General features: G+C 42.2%; 2 protein-coding genes across 2 annotated transcripts in view; one reads left to right on the forward strand and one right to left on the reverse strand.

The window, feature by feature from the left end:
* The window catches only part of NOSTRIN (nitric oxide synthase trafficking), a 33,530-nt gene extending 23,477 nt beyond the window's left edge, over positions 1-10,053 (forward strand). The window contains 7 exon segments of the mRNA XM_065413689.1: positions 3,644-3,740; positions 4,825-4,941; positions 5,865-5,953; positions 6,360-6,499; positions 9,406-9,416; positions 9,675-9,758; positions 9,914-10,053. Of these exon segments, the coding sequence (XP_065269761.1) occupies positions 3,644-3,740; positions 4,825-4,941; positions 5,865-5,953; positions 6,360-6,499; positions 9,406-9,416; positions 9,675-9,758; positions 9,914-10,053 (678 nt within the window).
* A 605-nt stretch (positions 10,054-10,658) lies between these two features.
* SPC25 (SPC25 component of NDC80 kinetochore complex) lies at positions 10,659-21,229 on the reverse strand. Its single transcript, XM_065413746.1, has 9 exons — positions 21,209-21,229; positions 21,074-21,096; positions 20,038-20,142; positions 15,510-15,667; positions 15,364-15,429; positions 14,230-14,376; positions 13,543-13,647; positions 12,759-12,857; positions 10,659-10,902 (listed from the first exon to the last, which is right to left on the reverse strand). The coding sequence occupies exons 1-9, from the start codon at positions 21,227-21,229 to the stop codon at positions 10,778-10,780; spliced, it is 849 nt and encodes a 282-aa protein (XP_065269818.1). The 3' UTR covers positions 10,659-10,777.
* Positions 21,230-21,546: the final 317 nt, after the last annotated feature.

The raw sequence follows: 21,546 nt of genomic DNA on the forward strand, positions 1-21,546 counted from the left end.
GAAGCGATGCTGCAGTTCAACAGCATGACACAATGAAACGTCTGCTGCTGCTGTTTTTTACTGGTATTATGGCAGTGCCAAGCCAAGTTGGGGCTCCATTGTGCCATGCTCTGCACAGACATACACTAGGGCTGCCTCTGACCCCAAGGGGAGGCTTGACGAAGAGTTTAATACTATATGAATTTAATATAATGGCAGGCCAAACCCCCTGTTTAACTTATCCCTAGCTATATGTGTGCATCTCCGTGCATAATGAGGAGAATTATTCATACATCATAATGATACTGTTACTGTCATGTATCACATACTTCCCTTGAACTTCATATAGATGAATTCTGGCAATGCAAGCAACGCAGTTTGCTCTAGCACTTTGCCAGGTAAAGAGTTTGCTACATATGCTGGAAAGCTTAGTCTGTCATGAGAACATTCATTTATGCTGGGATTGCTATTATGCATATGCAATCTAAACAGAGGGGGAGCAGATCTCAAAATGATAGCCTGCATAATGGCATGGTGAAATACTTGTTTACATATTAAATCCCTGAGCTTCTTCTGGAAAATGTTTGCCAATAAATCCCAAAGGAATTTTGGACATTCCGTACTAGTGGGTAGAACAAGAGGAGTCCTCCAGTACTCAGGGCCGGCTCTAGGCACCAGCAAAACAAGCTGGTGCTTGGGGCGGCACATTTTTAGGGGCGGCATGGCCGGCGCCAGAATGCCGCCCCTAAAAATGTGCCCCGGCCGCCCTAGCTCACCTCGCTCTTAAACCTGGCTCTTAAACCTGGCTCTTAAACCTGGGAGGGAGGGGGAGATCCCGAGCGGCAGCGGCGTGCGAAACAGCTGTTTCGCGCGTCGCTGCTCCCCCTCCCACCCAGGCTTGAGAGCCTGGGGGGAGGAGGCAGGGAAGGGGCGGAGTTGAGGCGGGGCCGGGGGTGGGGTAATTAAAAAACGGGGGGGGGGGGGGCGGCCAAAATTGTTTTTGCTTTGGGCGGCAAAAATCCTAGAGCCGGCCCTGCCAGTACTGAGGATCCTGGCCCATGTTAAGGCTAAGAAGATGCCATAAGTCGGCAGCTGAAAACTGCTGTCTATTGTGCCCTACCCATTGCCTCCTGAGGATATTTTGCAACACTTGCTCTAATAATTATCTATGCTACAGGTGAGGCAACGGGATTACCCAAGGAAGGATCATAGATCCCAGAGGCAGAGATCCTCTGCTTCTGGGTTCAGCCAGCCAGCCGGCCCGTCCTCCCCCAGCATCCAGCAAGAGCCCATTTTAACTTCTGTGTCCAGAGCAGTGATCCAGTTGTGACCTCTCCAGTTCTGTCCCTCCTATTCAGGGACAGGCTAGCTCATTTTTAGTGGTTGGGACTCGATTACCATGGACAATAGGATCCTAAGCACCATTATATCAGATTATGGTATCCAGCTTCTCTCCATCTTTTCTCCCCACTCTCCTACCCCATCCCTCTTCAGGGACCCCTTTCACGAGACATCGCTCCTCAAGCAGGTTCAGTCCCTACTAGCTCTGGGAGCTGTAGAGGAAGTTCTCCTGCTGCATCAGAGTCAGGGATTCTGCTCCTGGTATTTTCTGGTTCCCAATCCCAGGGGGGGGGGGGGGCGTGAAACCTATTCTCAACCTTTGCAACCTCAACAAATACATCAGATACACAAGATTCCGGATGGTCGCTCTAGCAACTATCCTCCCTGCGTTAAATCCCAATGGCTGGTTTGCTGCCCTGGAGCTTCAGGACACTCATTTTCATGTAGCAATTCTCCCGAGCCACAGGAGGTGTTTTCAGTTTGTTGTGGCGGACCAGCACTATCAGTACACCATGCTCCCCTTTGGTCTGTCTTCGGCTCCTCGGGTTTTTTACAAAATGCATGATTGTGGTAGCAGTGTACCTCAGAAAGAAGGGACTTCATATCTTCTCATATCTGGATGATGTGTAGCTGAGAGGCAAGTCCAGAGAAGTCCTCTCTCATGTTCATGCTCATGTCGTCTCTCGTGCTATGCTTACTCAATCATCTGGGCCTCATCCTGAACAGCGGGAAGTCGACATTTGTCCCGACTCAGAGTCGAGTGCATTGAGGCCCTGATAGACTCTGTGATTTTGACAGCATTTCTGCCGACTGACTGATTCACCACCTTTGTCTGGAGCTGCAGTCTCAGCCCTCGACCACATCCCGAGTATGCTTGAAGTTGTTAGTTCATAAATCTGCCTGCACACAAGTAGTCCAATTTGCCAAGCTGTGCCTACATCCTCTTCAGATGTGGCTGAACTCTGTCTATTGTCTGAATTGCCATCCTTTGGACAGTCTGGTCCGACTTCACCTGCTGATCTTGGACTCCTTATGACAGTGGACAGTGCAGGTCTGACGCCAAGCATCGTACAGTCCATTTTTTAACGATGAGGCATCCCAATGATTGACCTATTTGCCACCAGAGACAACAAGAAATGCTGGATGTTTTGCTCCCATGGGGAGCCTCAATCCAGGGCTCCCTGACTGAAGCTTTTCACTTAAGTTGGGAATTGGCACTTCTGTATGGGTTTCTTCCTTTTCCAATCATCCCGCAGGTCATTCTCAAGCTGAAATTGGACCAGGCCAAACTCATTCTCATTACCCCAGGCTGGCAGAGGCAATGCTGGTTCTCTGACCTCCTTGTGTTATCAATCTGACCTCCCACATATCTTCCTCTTCATCCTGACCTCCTGACTCAGCATGATGGTCAAGTTTTGCATCCGACACTCAGCTCCCTGCATCTCAGTGTGGATGCTGCAAGATTAAATGAGGAGGAGGAACAATGTTTGGAGGCAGTATGACATGTCCTGCTCAGTAGCAGGAAACCCTCCACTAGTGTGACCTATTTGGCCAAGTGGAAGTGGTTCTCGGTATGGTCATTGTCCCAGGGAGTTCAGCCTAGGCCTGCTTGTATCCAGGACATCTTGGAGAATCTGTTACACCTTCAGTCTTCTGGTTTCACACTAAGTTCATTGAGAGTGCAATTTTGGCATTTTATCCACTCAACCAAGGGAAGCTGGTGTTCTTGAATGCCATGGTAGCAACATTCTTTTCTCTACCCACCAGTGAAAGAACTGGTTCCTTTGTGGGACCTTGTCCTAGTGGCTCTTACTGATCTCTGTTCGAACCTCTGGTAACTTCCTCTCTCCCTTCTGTGTCAGAAAACTGCCTTCCTCGTGGCAATAACATCTGCAAGGAGAGCATGTGAATTGCAGCCCATGATGCCAGAGCCTCCTGACACACAGTTTTGCAAAGACAAAGTGTCCTTGCAGCCATGCCATAAGTTTTTGCCTAAAGTGGTATCTCAATTTCACTTGAACCAAGTCTTATTTCTCCTGGTGTGTTTTTTTTTCTAAGCCACATTCAATCCTGGAGGAGCAGCCTCTTCACATGTTGGATGGTCAGGCAGTGTCTAGCTTTCTACCTGGATAGGACTAAACCCTTTCATCTCTGTTTGTGTCATATGCAGACTGAATGAAGGGTCAAGCAGTCTCTTACCATATGATCTCCAGTTGGATAACTTTACTACATCATGACAGCATATGAAGTAGCTCAATCTACCAGTGTCCAGGAGACATCAATTGCATTTCTAAGTGACATTTCCACTTGCACCTCTGTACAGATGTTTACAAACAACTATGCCATTGCTACTGCATCCCGCTCAGGTGCACACTTTGGAGCAGCCCTGCAGTCCTTGTTTAAACAGACTTCTCCTGCGGGTACTGCTTGTGAGTCACCTACATGAATACATGGCTGCATCTACTCAAAGAAGAAAATGCAGTTCTGTACTGTAACTGTTATTCTTCAAGATGTGATGCAGATGTATATTCCACAACACATGCTCTGCCCCCTCTGCATCGGAGTCTCTACTTCTGACATTTGGTGTGAAGGAATTGATCGGGGTCGGGGCAGTGCCACCCTGATATGGCCAGGGGAGGAGCTAAGGCCACGAGATGAGGACACCACTCCTCCGGGTACTGCTAGGCAAAGTTCTCCAGCTGCAGTGAACTGGGCGCGTGCACTCCTACATGGAATACATGTCTGCGTCACATCTCAAAGAACAACTGTTACAGTAAGTAACCATGTTTTAGTCCTCCCAGATGGACTTCTGAACCTATGCTGACCCCACCAACTTGAAGGATTGAGGCCTTAGTTAGCCCTCTTTGGATATTCTTGAAAATGTTCTGCTGTGCTTCCTTGCTATAAAACTTGGTTTTCACACATAAGATATTTCAGGGGAAATTCTGGTAAGTGATTGTCAGGAAATAAAATCAAGCATCCAGAACTGATTGATCACTATAGAGACTCTCACAGACACAGTACCAAGGCAAACTCATTGCCATCAACAGTTGGCTAGTTCAGATTAGTTATCTTGTTATATCATAAACTTGCAAGTTTGTAAACAAAGCATTTCAGTTAACCCTGCATCTTTCTTGTACCTAATCTACTGGGCCAACCCCCTCAGCAAACTAAAGCTTCTGTGGATGGCAATCTCCTAACATCAAGTATTACTGAGACCTCCTTCTTTGTTCTGAACTTGCGCTTGTTTCTCTTCATAAAATTCAATCCCAGCATCTCCAGTGAAGGTTTTAATAGGGGTCTTATTTCTAAAGTGTGATGTTTCCTGTGTCATCTGAGCTGCACATCTAAATGTTTTCTCATAGACTCATAGACTTTAAGGTCAGAAGGGACCATTATGATCATCTAGTCTGACCTCCTGCACAACGCAGGCCACAGAATCTCACCCACCCAAATCCCTAACCTATGCCTGAGTTATTAAAGTCCTCAAATCGTGGTTTAAAGACCTCAAGGAGGAAGATTTTACAAATGGAATGGATAAAGTAAGATGAAAAGCTTCAATCAAAGCAAAAGTGCTGTGACTGCAGAAGGATCTAAACAAGGCAGCACAGGAAAAAGAAGGTTCTTGTCTGTTGCTATTGCACTGAATGTCTTAATGGATTGTATTAAATTTTGGGCCCCGTCACAGTGCCTCATGTGGGGGAATTGCAGGTGGTAAATGAGAATCCTCTAGGCACACTTTGGGTGTAACACAGAGAGATTGTCATTTTTTATTCCAAAACATAAATAGTATGCAAGTGAAAGTGAACAAAAACACAGGACAAGAAGAGACTATGTCACTGCAATCTTAACTTTGGAGCCACTAGTTCATCTTTATATTAGGTACAAAAAAAAAGCCCTTTAAAAGATTCATGCCACTATTGCACCCCCTGATCTTGGGGCTGTCTGGGGGTTGAATTGGTTCCAGCACAAATTAAAGTAACCAAAGGTCTGCTCTAAAGTTGCAGCCAGCTGCCATGGCCCCAAATGCCCTTTTGGGCAGTCAGGGATCACTGGAGCACACCAGTATTCCAGCCATCTCCCCTTTCCATTGGGAACATTCTACACACTGAATGCTGCCTGGACTCCCTGACCAAACTTACCAAGCTGAGCCCAGGCTGGTCCTACCAACAGCCCCAGTTCTGGGAACAATAGCACATAGCTACATCTGAGACCATTTAGAAAAGGACAACAAAAATAGCAAATGGCTAGACTGACTGACTTGAAAGAAAAGATCAAAAGTTAAAGAGTATACAGCGTGGCTATAGGATTATTGGGGTTGGCAGAGAATAAGTCTACGAGTAACAGAAAAGTTTACATGTGAAGGAGGGAGAAAATATTGAGAGTGGAACACAATGGCGTATAAATGGGAGTAATAGGATGAGATTAAGGAACGAGAAATTTTAGGGTGAATATGACAGTAACAGGGTAAAGTATTAGCCAATGTGGACTAGATGACCCAAGAAGTCCTTCACACACCTGTCAGTTTCTTTGATACTTTTCAGGTCTGGAGCGGATGCTTAAAACATACACAGAGACCCCCCGGTTTTCAGATTTAAAGAACCAGAAAGACCCGGCTGTGCTCCTGGAGCAGGTACATTCTTATTTTAAATGTAGCATTTTTAATGACTGCAGCATTTCATTTTGAGAACCTGGCTATGTCTAGGTTTGACTCAATGCTAATTTAGGCTCCAGTTTTAGTGATAAATTCTTGACAGAACCAACTGGTGGCCATTTAGTGTAAGAATACCAGAGTCCAAGAATTAGAGATCTGAATAATGAGTATCCGGAATTAAAGCCAATGTTTCACAGATGAATGAAATAGGAGAGAAAGGAAGAGGAAAGACACTTTTTTAATGTCTCAGAGTAAGACTAAAAATGTAAAACCAATTGAGAGGGTGATTTCTTTCTTAGAAAAAAACTGCCTTTGATATTTTCATCAAGATACCTTGTAATATGAGGTCACTTTGTTAATATTTACTGTAATCACTTGCCTGCAGACAAGCCTAAAACCAAGCCTTTTGCGAGCAAACATCTGCAAACTATCCACAGTACTAGCAGAACTAGAGCAGAAGCCTAAGCCCAGACATCCCTGGAGCGACTGTATCTCCAACTGGAAAGAGAAGGGAAAGCAGTTAATGTAATCAGTGTCATGACCACTTTTCTACTACTTTGCCTAGGATGTACTTTAACCTTTCTACAGGCAATTACTTGTTCTATGCTTGGTACAGCAGAAGTTGAGATGTACTATCTGTTATCATTCTCAATAAAAGACTATTCCGTTTTCCTTTCTATATCACTGACTTGATGTAGCGCAGATTATTAACAACAATGCTCTGGGCTTGCCCTTGCCAGTAGAGCTAGCCAAAGTGTTTCTGATTTTATCTGAGCCAGCTAAAATATTTATTAGTAAAACTGAAGCACCAAGGCTTCAATCCCTCAGTCTGACCCAGGCATTGCAGACAGACCATACGTCTGGGGTGAAAGGGGCTCTGTACAGGCATAGAAGTCCACCAGCACAGATCAAATGCCAGGGGCAGGCCTAATGGGGGTCTTCCTGTGGGCTTCTGTGTTAGAAACATTAGAAGCTTTTAGCTAAATGTTAGAACTCAGACTGTAGTACAGTGGCAGAAACCACAGAACGCTATGGGGTTGCAAATAACTCAATCTATTCCTAAAATGTTTCCTGTGTTTATGAAAATCTCTAAAGAAACTAAAAAAACCTCTCAAGGTTGGGCACAAAAGGCTATAAGAACATAAGAACGGCCATACCAGGTCACACCAAAGGTCCATCTAGCCCAGTATCCTGTCTACCGACAGTGGCCAATGCCAGGTGCCCCACAGGGAGTGGACCTAACAGGCAATGATCAAGTGATCTCTCTCCTCCCATCCATCTCCATCCTCTGACAAACAGAGGCTAGGGACACCATTCCTTACCCATCCTGGCTAATAGCCATTAATGGACTTAACCACCATGAATTTATCCAGTTCCCTTTTGAACGCTGTTATAGTCCTAGCCTTCACAACCTCCTCAGGTAAGGAGTTCCACAGGTTGACTGTGCACTGCGTGAAGAACTTCCTTGTATTTGTTTTAAAGGTGATAAATAATAAGAAAGTGCTCTCATTATTTCCTTAATATTTATTTTTTAAATATCACCAACAGGACTGTGCACATAGTTCTGTCCTCATCTCTCACCGTGTTAAAATGAAACAATTTGAGCGCACCTAGAGCAGAGGGGCTGCCAGTTGGCCAGTGAATAACTCAAGCTTTCTGCCAGGTAACTCCACACTTGATTCTTGGGTCAACACATAGGATCCTAGTACTCCACTGCCAAATGGGATTAAATCATCACCATTCTGATTTGATAGCACTTTACATTCACTTTGCACAGGTGTAAGTGACTAGAAAAGTGTAAGGCAGTAAAAGGCCTTATACTCTTGGATGCAAATGAAGCACAGGATATGCATTCAGAACTGGTACTTTCAGCTGAAGCACTGTGGTGAATGGCATATCACAAATGACAGTGTCCACATCACCAGACTCCTCCAATACTCCATTTTTGTGTACTCAAGTGACATTGGTAGCTATGTTAACATGCATTTTAAATGGCCAAAGTGGCTTAAATTTTTTTAAAACCATTACATTTTCTTATGCATATTACTGATAACAGTTTAGGACCTGATGCTACCAACACTTACCACTGTGCATAACAACACTTACTAAAAGAGTAGTTCTATTGAATGGATCACCCCTCCCACAGCAAAACATAGAGGAAAACTCTGCAGGGAATCCTCGCAGAATTCCTACCCATGTCATTCTATTGGCATTGGATGGGATGTGTCCCCTATGGAGTAGTCAGTAGGTCCAGTCCAGAAACCTCACAATCACAGGGGTTCCTTGCAGAGGCCATATGTTTCCATTGCAGTCGTGCCCTTTGCAGGAGTTTGGGTGGGTGGAAGCGGGGGGCAAGTATAATGCTGTGGAAGACATTGAGTTCCCCTTCTGTAGGAGAGACAGATGTGAATGTCAGGACATGATCCCTTTTCCCCATGTGCTAAGAACGGCAGTGTTTGCAGGATGAGGCCCTTAGCTTTTAAAAACAGAAAGATTTTGCAAATTTAATTTAACTTTTCAGCATTTATGCTGTTAGCTTAAATTACACATGTTGCTCAACATGGACAGTGAAAATACAGCTTCACTGTCTGATTCTCATACACTGTCATAATGCTGCAATAGTTAATTAAAAAAATTACCAGTGTGTATGTGTAAATTGACATAAAAAGTCAATTCACCTTATTTAAGTCAGTAAACATTTCCACTGATTTAGTTTTGTAGAACACTTTTTAAAAAGACCTGAATTCAGGACCTAAACCAACCAACACAATGTCTCTTTTAATGATCTGTGTTAAAACAATTGGTATGTGCCAAATGGAATCACTGCCCAATTAAGTTTTCTGGGAACTGTATTACTGATAAATTATGCTAAAGATAATATATGTGTGTGGCTCTACCATGGGCAACTTGTAGTCCTTTATTATAGTAATGCCAAATTCTTAGCCACAGACATATCAGTATAGGGCTAGCCTTTGGTCATGCTAGTGTCCTACAATAATCCAAAAAAGTTTGCCATGGTGGTTAGCGGATCAGAAATTCCAGTCTTCTGCCAGAAGAGTCTTCTAGAAGTCAGAGGGCAGTATGGGAAAAGGAGGGGGATGGAGGAACCTCCTCTCTAGGCCCAGTGCATTCTGTTCACCTTGTTAGAGGGTTCACAGTTCTGTGGGGTCCCACGATAGTTTGAACCTAATCCAACTTCCATCAACATTGATTAGGAGTCTAATCAGAGCCTCATTTGGGTTTCACTTACCTGGACACCAGACACTCTACAACCTAATCTCGCTTTACCTGAGATAACTGAAATAGTTCTTAGAGTTTTCTCTCAGCTGTAACCATGTTCCAAAAATTAGGTTTGTGCCTTTCCACTATCAAAACACATATATAGTTGCCACATGCATAAATGTAATGACATGCTGGTTATTAAGGGCCAGATTTTTAAGAGGTATGGAGGTGCCTAATAATGCAGACAGGCCCCCAGTTGAATATTCAGAAGTGCCTAGACACCTATAACAAATTGAAATCAATAGGAAAATCCCACTAGGTGCCTGTCTGCATGTGTAAGCACCTAAATACCTTTAGCCATAAGGCTATAAAAATGAACTTTAAGAAACACTATTTATTATTACACAAGACATGTTTATTTCATCCTGCTTTACTTGTGCTGTTAATGATTGTATTCCAATGACTTTTACACAACCAGGGGACAGCAATCCTGCAAATGGTACCTGCAAGGCTTTGTATGACTACCAAGCTAAAAGGGATGATGAGCTAAGTTTGCAAAAAGGTAATTAACATCTTCCTGTTTTTTCAAAATTTAATTAGACTGTGCTACAAAGGAGGCAGGGGAAGAGAGAAGTTTTAAACAAGAGTCCATGCAGAAATGGCACAATACACATGTATAAATCCAGTTGAATTAATACAAATACATTCTCTCAACAGGTGACTTTATTATCATTCACCAGAAGGATGATAATGGATGGTGGTATGGGACCCTAAAGGAGAGAAAAGGTCACTTTCCCACGACGTATGTGGAAGATAAGTTCCCTACTTCCATAGATGAAACATCCTCAGAAGCATAAGAAAATAATGAAGATCACTGAGGTGCCTAAAGATCATATTTCTTTAAATTGTTCAGTTTGTTAAATAATCAAGGTCTTTTCCTTGCCAAAGTGATACAGATCAGAAGTGAAATCTACCCAGTGTTGCTTGAGTTTGCCTTGACTCTTTTGTTGAACCAAGTGTACTGACGCCTTTCTCTCCACTGATGTAGCACCGGAGTGTGATGAATGTTTCTATTATTGTAAAAAACAAACTAGTGACTGCTACTGTACTCTTGGGCTAAGTTTCTGAATGAGTAGAAACACCATCTCTCTATTAATGTGGTATCTGGATTCTTTTGGAAGCTTTTAAATACAGGACTCAAATCCTTTGAGGGTAAATTTAGCATAGCCTATTAGATTGCTTTAGCCTTATTTCCTTGAAGATGTTGTGCTGGCTTTCTTCTGAGTTACAAGTGTAGTGATTGGATTTACAGCTAGGTCACAGTTACCTGTACAGAGACAGTGGACTGAAGAAATATTTGCTTCAATTAAATTGTTTAAATGAGTTACCAAAAATACATCTGGCTGATAAAGATGGACTAAAACATTTCACCATTTTTCTTTATTTAGAAAATGGAATATTAAAAAACATACATAAATATTTCCTTTCACTCCACTGTTCTGTTAATACAAAAGGAAGCGCAGGGAATGCACACAGGGACAGGAAGAGAGGTATGAAGCCAATTTTACATATAGTTGCAGATTACTTATAAGACAAAGCTGTAAAAGCTTTTCTGATGTTGGCAATAAATGCAGCAAAGTTGTTGGTTTCTCTCACTTTTAGCTGGAGTTCTGCTATACAATCCAGAGGAGGAGAGCTGCTTGTCACTAGAAGGAAACAATTAGAAAACAATTTTTATTTCCAAGACAAGTGAAGCATGCTGTGATACTTCCTAGTCTCAAGTATTCTTCCCCCGAAAACAAGACTGAGTCAATTATTTCACAATGTTTGACTTGAATTTTTCATGTAATGAGTCGGGTAAACAGCTATATGCCAGCTCTGAGATGCATTTTAGTTCATTATATTAAGGGTCTCTTACCCTTTCACTGCTTTTAGTGTCTTAGTAATCTAACCATTTTCTGTAGATTTGCATGTGTTCCATTTGTCTATTTTAAGCCTAAAAATCCATGGACTGACTTTCAGACAAGGAGAAAACGAGGCCTTGTCTGAAGGCACATAATATTATTCTGTCACGCCCAGACCTTCCCCTGGTGTCATTGCTGTTACTGCTACTCGAGTTATTGTCACAACAATGCCTACCCTGACTCAAAAGTGCGGCATATTCTGACCATTGGTTCCTGCTGAGCTTCATCAATTTTCAGACAAGTTGGGTGGTGGGGGAAGAGAGAAAGATTAAGACACCCTGGGGATTAGAGTATAGTTTCTACCCGAAATAGTAAAAATAGAGGTCCCTCATCATTGCTATCTGCTGCATTAATTTCAGAGGAATGATGGAGGAATAATAGGGTTTCTATTGTGAAAATTAGGTTCAAGAAATTCCAGTAGTAAGAGAGCAGTAAGTTGAAAAGCAACTCCTAAAAGCTGTATTTCCTTAGTGCGTTTGGGTTATGGTGGAAGGAAAGGATCGTTAATATTGTCTGAATTTGAGCGGTACATGGAAACGCTCAGAGGGGCATGAGTGACTTCCCTATATTTAATGTGTCTCTCCCATTTAATGCACAAATTTTGATTTGTTAGCAGTAGGAAATAAAGTTGTGGTATTGGTTAATGGGCTCCCAAAGTACAGATTGGGAGCTGCCTCTAAGTGTTGGAATCCCAAAAAAATTCCAAGGTGGAAAAAACTGAGATGATCACTCACACTCCTTAATGCTTCACTCACTTCTCTTTTCTCAGCTTTTCCCCCTAGCCATTTTTTTTTTTGCTTAATATCTCAAGGGCCAGCACTTTATACACACAAAGGTGGGAGAGGGAAACAGTTGTGTATTTATCTTATCATTAAAAGAATGTTAAAGTTACAAAGAGAAGCATTCAAAAGTTAGGATATGCCAGAATTAAGGTTGCTTTTGCAACCTTAATTGAGCCCTCTTGTGCATCAGCATGGTGATTTAACTACATGAGCACATCCTACTTTTTCTTCTGAAATCCTATTTGTTTAAAGTGATGTGATGTTTTCCAGATGGGTACCTAGGCCAAATTCATTGATGCCAGGGGGTTTGCATAGAAGTTAGAAGGCCAATTTCTGTTCTCTATTTTCTAATAAAACAGTTCTAACGCTTAGAAAACTGGCCAGTCTAAGGTTTTTGGAGAAGGTTTTATGGGCACTGTCGGAAGGGTTTCTAGCACCTCGAAGGCAGGGCCAGGTCCAGATTCTAAATTGGAAACAGTTCTTATTAGCCCTGGCTAGCCCTCTTTTTGTACCTTGCTACCGTCTGCTGCCAGTTCCCAACTACTCTTACACTAGGAACCGGCAGGGCCAATGGCTGATAAAGAGCTCAAAGTGTGGTCTGTTTCAGAAAGGCACCACAGTGGCTGGGAGGAGACTGCCAAGGGACGGCTGCCATTACAGTGCTTATTGGGACAGACCTTCATCTGAAGCATTCTAAAGACTGAACTGTTCGGTATGGAACTTGCTGCCCCTCCTGTATGTGTGCACGTGCACCTCTCATATGAGATTGGTTCAAAAACCACTTAAATAAAATACACATTTAATATCTACACATACCTTCATAGTCTCCCTGTTCGTTTATAGAGAGAGTAAACGTGTATGGCTTGTCAGGATCTTTGTGATCAATACATCGAAATATAAACTGCAACTGTTCATCTAAAGCAAAAGCAGAAACAGAATTCAACAAAACCACTAACTTCACATAGGATACTCAGTGGCATCCACATCCAGTTAAATTTCAGTTAGTGAAAGATATTCTTGAGCTGGCAAGTATAATAAACCTAGACTTCTCCTCTTTTTGTAAAAAGGGAAACCCAACTTTTGGGCTTAAACTATTTGAGTATCCCCTTAAACTACTTAACAGTTGAGTATAGGTCCAATGAGTGCCCAAAATAAAATTAATGTTGAATCTTTTATTACATTTATATAGTCCAAAATTTTTATTTGGACCAAACTTTAAAAATTTTAATCATTATAAATTGAGATTAGTTTATCTGAAACGTTTATAACTATTTGTCTTATTTCACCTCTATCCAGTCAGAAGCGTTCCTACGGCAGTAGCAGACATTTTTATTGCTTTGTAGCCATAGAGAACAGCCAGAAGAAAGGATTTCTATTGCTTTGCAGCAAACAAATCAGCAACACACTGTTCAGATTGACTATTTAGATAAGTCACACTCATAACCTTATAAATACTACTGTAAGTTTTTTCCTATGTGCAAGCACAATTTTAAAAAAAATTTACCCATTTGTCTAGTGTGTGAGGGTGATGGTGTTTTGCCAACTTGTCAGGGGTATGACTAGGGTAAGTAATTGAACATGTGTGTACTTGGAAACTTACCATAAATTCTGCGTATTTCTAGCCCAAGCCGCTCTTCAAACAGTTCTTTAGACTTACTCAATCTTTCCAGCCTCTCTTTGGTGGCCTTGTTTTTAGTAGATATAACTAAAAAGTGTCAAAGCAAGAGTAAAGCATTTTTAAACAAATTTTAGAACACTGGAAAATCCTACAGAATAAGTCTGTTAAAAGCAAGTGTCTTTTCTTTGTTAAATCTCTCTGGTCATGACAACTACCCCATTTCTATTCATTTAAATCTAAGTAGCACTAATTAGCCCCACGCTAGAGTGTGTAAATATTTGGTTAATATTATGAATGCTATTTTAAGAATCAAATAACTGCTTTAAAGTATACTTTGCCATTCAAAGCATTGTTCATCTAGTTACCAGTTATGAAAATATATCTTGTTAGAATGAGGAGTTACAGGATTTTAGTTTTTTTATTCAGTGCTCCACTGATAAGTGACCATTTATATACAACTATTCAAACTAAGCACCACGTTATCTCTACATCCTAAGCCACTATTGTCTATATTGTACAAGCATTACGGTATCGACATGCTAACTACAAAGATTCGCACAGCTACAGTGCTGGAAACACCTACTGCAAAGCCACCAGTATACTCTTTAGAAGACTTCACATTCTAAAAGTCTTGGAGTGTTTTCATGTTCATTCAATTTTACAACTTACTTTCCTTTTTTCTGGTCAACTCTTCCTTGAGCTCTTGGATGCGATCAGTAAAGTCTCTCTTTTGTTCTTCTTCATGCTTTATTTTGGAATTAATTTCAGTTAAGTTCTCTTGCTTTTCTTCAATGCATATGTTCTGCTGGAGGATCTCTGTGAGGAAGAGAAAAAACTTGAATATTTACAGTTAGCCTTAGTTAAATAAGTCCCTGATTCTGCACACACTTTTGTACATGTACATAGCTTTATGCACAAATGTTTTCCTCAAAATCTAAGATTACTCATGTGAGTAAAGTTACGCTTAGGTGCTACAAAAATACATGTGCACAAGTTATTTCACCGAGACAGAGAAGTCAGCATTCTTGTTTGTATGAGGCAGCCCTTCTACTACAAGCATCAAGTACAAACGGTTTACGTGCTTAGAAGGAAAGCACAGAATAACCTCTAAAGGCCCTCTGGCATCTCCTGGCTATTCAAAAGTGCAACTTGGCTTGTTTTCGGTGACAGAACTGCACAGCTTTTGAGTTCCTGTCACTTTAAAAGGGTGCAATGATCCAATCATTATACATTTTGTGTCAAGAGATCTATCTGTAACAGTGGACTACCTACAGCTAGTTACATTGTGATTTTTTTATCCCTAACTTTTAACAATGACTTGCAAAGCTAAAATGAGTGAGTTAATCCTAGATTTACAAGCTGACTTTGCCCACTAATCAGGATGTGGGAGACAGTTAGACCAGAAATAAGTTATTAGCCGTGTAAAACTGTACTCTGTTGCACAAGTAAACTTTGACAGATAAGAAAACAAAAAATTACTTATCACAGTAAACTGACTTTGTACCACAACTGGTATGTTTTCTTGAGCTTTGCAAGGCTCTCCTTTATTCATTTCTTATTAAGTGGCAACAACTTACTCAGTGCTATACAAGACAGATCGTTTAACTAGATTTTGGAATTTCTGGGTTTGAAGAACATCACCTATTCTGTTAATGAAAGCATTTTGACCAGAAATCCTGGTCTAATATCTTCATTTTGGCTTTGCAATTCACTTTGAACGGAACCATTTTAAGATGAAGTGTTTTGTTCTGACAGAACACATTAGTTCATTTTAGAAGTAATAAATACGAGCCGATACCATACCATTTCTGTATTCCTGAATTTTGTCAATCATTAGATCCCCTTCTTTTAACTTCTTGGACCACTTCTCTGTAATAAAGAGATTTATTTTAATCAACTGAAGACAGAGTTAAAAATAAATTAGCTATGTAAACTCATGAATATTGTACCTGAGAGTGCTTTTATGGACTCCTTGCATGATTCTCTTAGTCCCAAAGTCTGATTGACGTGTTCACTACCACAAATGCTTTTGAATTTCGTCCAAAATTCTTTGATCTCTTTTTCAAAAAGGATCAGTTCATCTTCAGTTTTTATCTGGGACATAGTGCTGCAGCAAACATAAAAGCACAACACAATCACACAAGACAATCTGAGCTGTTATAGATTAATAACGAGATGTATTCTCCCCAATACTGATTGCTATTGAAACTTTAAGTGCTGTTCTTCTTGTATGTTTTTGAAAGCTCTATCGGTGACTTTTAAGCAACAGTTGTTACAGCATTCAATAGAACTTACTACTTACTTGTATTGGCTATATTACAAGTGATGTGCTGTTTAGATCGGTTTACTCTATTCAGCACATGATTATGAATATAAATAGCTCTAAAACTGTCTAATTAAAACCAAGGATGCAACATCATGTTTACTTCCTGTTTCAATGTTTTATCATACACATATAGAGCAGAATAGAAGATATACTGAGGTGTGACATCATATTACTGTGCATGTAGTTTTTCCCCCAAAACTCCAAATACTGTATTCTACTCAAATAAAGAAGGGAAACTGCACCTGCTGGCTCATTTTGAACTGAACTAAACATATTTTAGACAGGGGGAAAAGTTGTCTGCGGAAAAAAGCAAAACATTTTCCCCTTCCAGAATGAGAATCAGATTATTAAATACTATCCGGTAGGAAGACTTAACTATGGTCTAAATGTAGAGAATGTTTTGAAATGGCTGCTACATATTGGACTGGTAACAATCATGGGAGTAGAGAGAATTCCTACAAGTTTTTTATCTGGGTAGCATACTGTAATCCTAAAATAAACATTTGAGACAAGTTTTCACATGGCTTCAAGTTGCTGTTACTTTATAGTCACCTTCTCCCCAGGCCCGTCCAAGAGTAAGCAGGGGCGGCTCTATGTATTTTGCCGCCCCAAGCACGGCAGTCAGGCAGCCTTCGGCAGCATGCCTGCGGGAGGTCCGCCGGTCCCGCGCCTTCGGCGTCTCCGCCGCCAAAGCTGCGGGACCGGCAGACCTCCCACAGGCATGTCGCCGAAGGCTCCCTGAGTGCTGCCCCCCCACGGTTTGCAGACCCAGGCACGCGCTTGCTGCACTGGTGCCTGGAGCCGCCCCTGGGAGTAAGTCCTTATTATGGACTGAGTAATTTTCCCTTTAAAAAAGAGCTATTTACATTTGAAGCATCTATTAAACACAATAGTGTACCAAAAAATATTGCACTGACATAATTATGCATTATTGTAAATATTAATACATGCATTATACTAATAATGCTGTACACATAATTAAACAGATTTTGTTTAGCCTGAAAGAACATGGGGGGGGGGGGCGCAAGACTGTTCAGTCTGAGAGCAGTTCTACTCTGAGAATTACTATAAAGGATTGGTGGCTACTTCTTCAGCAGACGTTTCTTGTATGTATTTAATTTTCATTTCTGCTTACTTTACTAATGCCTTCATCCTGCAGACTTCGGTATTTAACGCCGTGCACTGTGTGTTGTCCCAGTGACTTCACTGAAAGTCAACACAGTGCAGAAGTCTTTGCTGAATTAACATTTTATTCCTGCCTGGACTGCACTGAAAAGACAACATAGCATACACTCCTGGAGCTGTATCACATTAACGGAAGGGTGACCTAAATCAGGTTGCAGAATCTCTATTGTTGACAACGTACAAGCTAGAGAGAGCCCTGCTTGACTTTCAGATTCCAGGCTGACTTTGCAGGTTAATGTGAAACCCCATACCACGTTTAATTTTTCAGCCTAAAAACACGTTTCCTGGCTGACGCTTTGCACCATAAGGGTGTTCTGCTACTATTCCCTCCTTTGGGTTCTCATAACTGCCAATTTTCTTGATTTTATGTGCAGCCTTTGATAATGAACTGCCAGGTCATATAGACGTAATACTGTCCAGCTTTAACATGCTGTAGGTCCAACTGCAGCAGTTATAAACGCCAGTGCCACACAGCTGGCAGTTACTTTGGGCCAGATCCTCAAAAGCATGTAGGTGCCTGACTTCCATTGACATCAATGGGAGTTAGGTGCCTAGATGCCTTTGAGGAGCTGGGCCTTTAAGCCTGGTTAGATAGCAAAAAGCAGTAGCACGAGCTTGAGGGGGGGGGGGGGGTCTAGCCGATTCTGCTGCCCCTGAGCTGTACCCGACGCCGGACCATGGAACGGCTCCAGGACGTGCCCGTGTTTACTGTCCCCCGCCGAGCTACGTTCAAGGCGGGTCACACCTTCGAGCCCAGGCGCTAATTCAGGGAAAGCACCGCCTAGGCTGTCGCCTAGCGCCCTCTGCCCCCGTCCCGGGCGCTGCGCCCCCTTCTCCTCAGCCCCGCGGGCGGGGCCCGGCTTGGCCGCCCAGCGATCGCCCCACGCAGCTCCCCAACACTCACCACCAGCGTTTGAACCGTAACCGTCCTGCCGCCGCCGCCACGGCCGCTCTCTGATTGGCTCCTCCTGCGCCAAGCAACAGCGCACGCAACCACTGGTCCGTTCCTGGCGCAGCCGGCAAAGAAGCGCCCTCGCTATTGGTGGAGCGGCGTGGAGCATGATGGGAGTTGTAGTCCGTTGTCAAACGGTAAGTGGGAGAGTGACGGCAATCGGGGCGGGGCCGCGGACCCAGCTCGTCTGCCCGGCCGAGCAGCAGAGAAAAGAGCCGGCTGAGGGCCGAGGCGCTGCTGGCTGGGATGCGGGGTTCGGTCTCTGGGGTAGCCGCAGCCCGAGGGTGGGGTCATGGCCAGCCCGGGTTTCTACCGTCCTTGTATAATCAGCGCGTCGCTGGGCCGCTGCAGCTAGTTTGTGCACAGCCCCCGCGGGGGGGCGGTGGCTGCTCCAGCCCGTCATCAGCCAGGCTGCCCCCTTGGTGTGCGGCTAGCCGCGAAACAGCCCAAACCAGCCCCGGGACCCAAGGAACGTGGGGCCGCCCGCGGCAGGCTGTGCCCGGCGGCGGGCGCTAAATGGCGCTGGGTGCCTTGTTAAGGTTGCGTACGGCCAGCGGGTTTGAAATCATCGCTGCGTACAGACGGTGTCTGCAAACCCGCTCTGCTCGCAAACGCCCCGTCAAAAGGCAGCTTCTCAGCCAGTTCATCCGCGCACATTCAGTGGGAGCGAGGCCGCTGCCTTGGGGCTTAAGTACCTGCCACAGACAGCAGACCTTTTGCAGCCGCTGTTGTCTGGTTACAGTGACGTGGCTGTCCCAAAAGAATAGATAAAGCAGAAGGTATTTAGTAGTAGCTGGCTCATGCAGTCCTCCACCACCCCTGAATTTCGGTAGCCTTTTTAATCCTAGAGGGAGCACTCGATAATTGGTTCTCCTTCAGTGCCCTTGAATGAATGTTTTTCCTTTCATGTAACTGGCACTGAGTTTAGGAGAAAATTGCATTTTTTTTCTCTTTTCTTCCATTTTGTATGCAACAGTGTAAGCCGAGACAAAAAACGATCAATTACAAAAATAGTTCTCTGCAATGGCATAGTTCTTTGGTGGGTTGTTTAGTTACTAGTTCTAAAATTTAGTTGTAGCACAGACTGCTTATTTTTCTTTTCCCTGCATTGTCCAGCAACTTGCCAATGTAATCCCTCCAGTTTTTCAGGATCTGTATGCTGTGAATAGGCTAGGTGAAGGCCTTGTTGACATACCAATAATAAACGTATATTCTGCTGGTCCATCATTGTCCCAGAGGAGGAGCTGGATCTACATGCATGACTCAGAAAAGAAAAAAGTCCTTTAAAACAGGACTTAAAACAAGATGCTTACCGCTTACTCAGTTGAATCTTTCAGACATTAATTAAACAGTCTACCTGTACCACACAATAACAGCAAATGATTATTTATTTCATCACAGCAGTTAATATAGAATGAATACTATTGTCCTGGAACAGGTATGGAGAAGGTTCTCTTACTTTCTAACATTGTGTCTTGTGTTCACTGTACATTGGGCAGGAGGTTAACACGTTTGATTCTTATCTTACTATTATTTCAAGTGAGGATCACTCATACACACGTACTTTGAAAATCTTAAATGAATTTTATTTTAAAATATTTTGGATATGTACTACAAAATGTCATATTTTACATTAAGCAATCATTTCTGCGGTTTTTTTTCATTTAATTTCACTTAAAGTGGCAGAACTGACTAAGTGACCTGTAAATGTCTGAGAAGTTTTTATATCTGAAATAAAATTTTAAAGGATCAAACTAATTGCATGGCTAGTCTCAGCTGAAAAAACATGGTGTCGGTCTAATGGCTGTGTAGGTTCTGATACAGAGTCCATAACTGTGGTATCTAATTATCTACCCAATGATTTTTGAACATTATAACCAGAAATAACTCTCCTTTAAAACAAAATTTTTCCAAATTGCTTTAAGGTTTGTGTGCAGGTAAAAATGTGTGTATAATGCAATCCTGGGAGGTATAAACAAGGAAACCTTGAGAAGGAGGTAAGAGGTTATTTTACCTCCGTATTTGGTACTGGTGCAACCGCTGCTGGAATACTTTGTCCAGTTCTGGTGTCCACAATTCAAAAAGGATGTTGATAAATTGGAGAGGGTTCAGAGAAGAGCTATGAGAATGATTAAAGGATTAGAAACCACGCCTTATAACAATTGAGTTTGAGTCTATCTATTTAGCATAAAAAAGAGAAGGTTAAGGAGTGACTTGATTACAGCCTATAAATAGCTACATGGGGAACATATTTAATAATTGGCTCTTCAATCTAGCAGAGAAAGGTATAGCAATACCATAGCTGGACAATGAAACTAGAAAATTCAGACTGGAACTAAGGTGTACATTTTTAACTGTGAGAGTAATTAAACATTGGAACAATTTACCATCTGTACAATCCCATCACTAGCAATTTTTAAATCAAGTTTGGATGGTTTGTTTGTTTTTTAAAGATATGCTCTAGGAATTATTTTGGAGAAAGTTCTGTGGCTTGTGTTGTACAGCAGGTCAGACTAGATGATCACCTTCTGTCTTTGGAATCTATAAGCAAAGAAACTGTTTACTTATTGTATTATTTCAGTGACTCTCAGAACCTAGGCCTGCTCGTGCAGGCAGTAAGAAAAACAATTTTTTTTTCTTGTAAACTGAGCACATTTGTTGTTGTTCCTCAAGAGTTTCCATAATGCCATTTGTACATGAGGATTTTCCATATGTATAATTTTAAATAAGGTCCAGGTAGAGAATAACTGTTGTGGTTAAGATGCAAAACATTTTTTCTCATGTTTCAGTAACTTCTATTGATATATTCATTCTGAAATAATAATGAAAGTGGTACTGTATGTGCATGTGTGTAGGATACCTCTAGTGGAAGTACTGGAGGTATTATCCAGACCCACAGCCTTGTTGTTCTGGGCATTACTGTGACCTCAGGAACCATTTCCATAGTGCTGATCTGCATCATGTTAATAATGGACATTTTAAAACAGCTTTCCTCTTCATTTTTTTCTCTTGGGAGTTAAGATAAACAATAGACCAAGCAGAGCACTCACCTCATTGATCTTACAATGTGTGTCTGTTGATTAGAAAAGAGAATGAATTACAGTAATAGTCAATAAAATGTGCAGGTTCTACTTGAAGGACAATTCAGACAGCTCTCAGTGAAAATCTTAACATAGTATATCTACCCAGTGGATGTATTCCTTCATTCTCTGGTTGTTTTCCTGAAAATCAGAGTAACAGGAACTACACATAAAATATTGTTCATTTAATACTAAATTCTTAATCGTGATTAGAGCAAGGAGTTTATTTGGCTTGGGAGAATGCACTCTAACACTTTGTCCCCCGTAGTTGGGCTGCAGAAGGTGGGGTACTAGTGAAGCACCCACACAGTTGAGGGCCTCCATGTACCTTCTGCATCATTGCAAAGGTCCACACACTGGTGCTGAATGCATTAGTATTCAGGAATGGGCATGGTAAAGGCCACCAGACTGACACTGGAATTCAGTGGCCCAAAACCCCTATA

Source organism: Emys orbicularis, chromosome 11 (genome assembly GCF_028017835.1).
Source record: "Emys orbicularis isolate rEmyOrb1 chromosome 11, rEmyOrb1.hap1, whole genome shotgun sequence".
Lineage (NCBI taxonomy): Eukaryota > Metazoa > Chordata > Testudines > Emydidae > Emys > Emys orbicularis.

Bases quoted from the DNA above. Each gene is read 5' to 3' on its own strand.
- SPC25 (XM_065413746.1), bottom strand. From the start codon at position 21,229: ATGAAGGAATACATCCACTGG. The intron at 15,668-20,037 runs GTAAAATAACCT...TGTTTGCTGCAG, and splicing joins CACCAGTACCAAATACGGAG to CACTATGTCCCAGATAAAAA. The intron at 13,648-14,229 runs GTAAGTTGTAAA...GACACTTTTTAG, and splicing joins GTTGACCAGAAAAAAGGAAA to TTATATCTACTAAAAACAAG.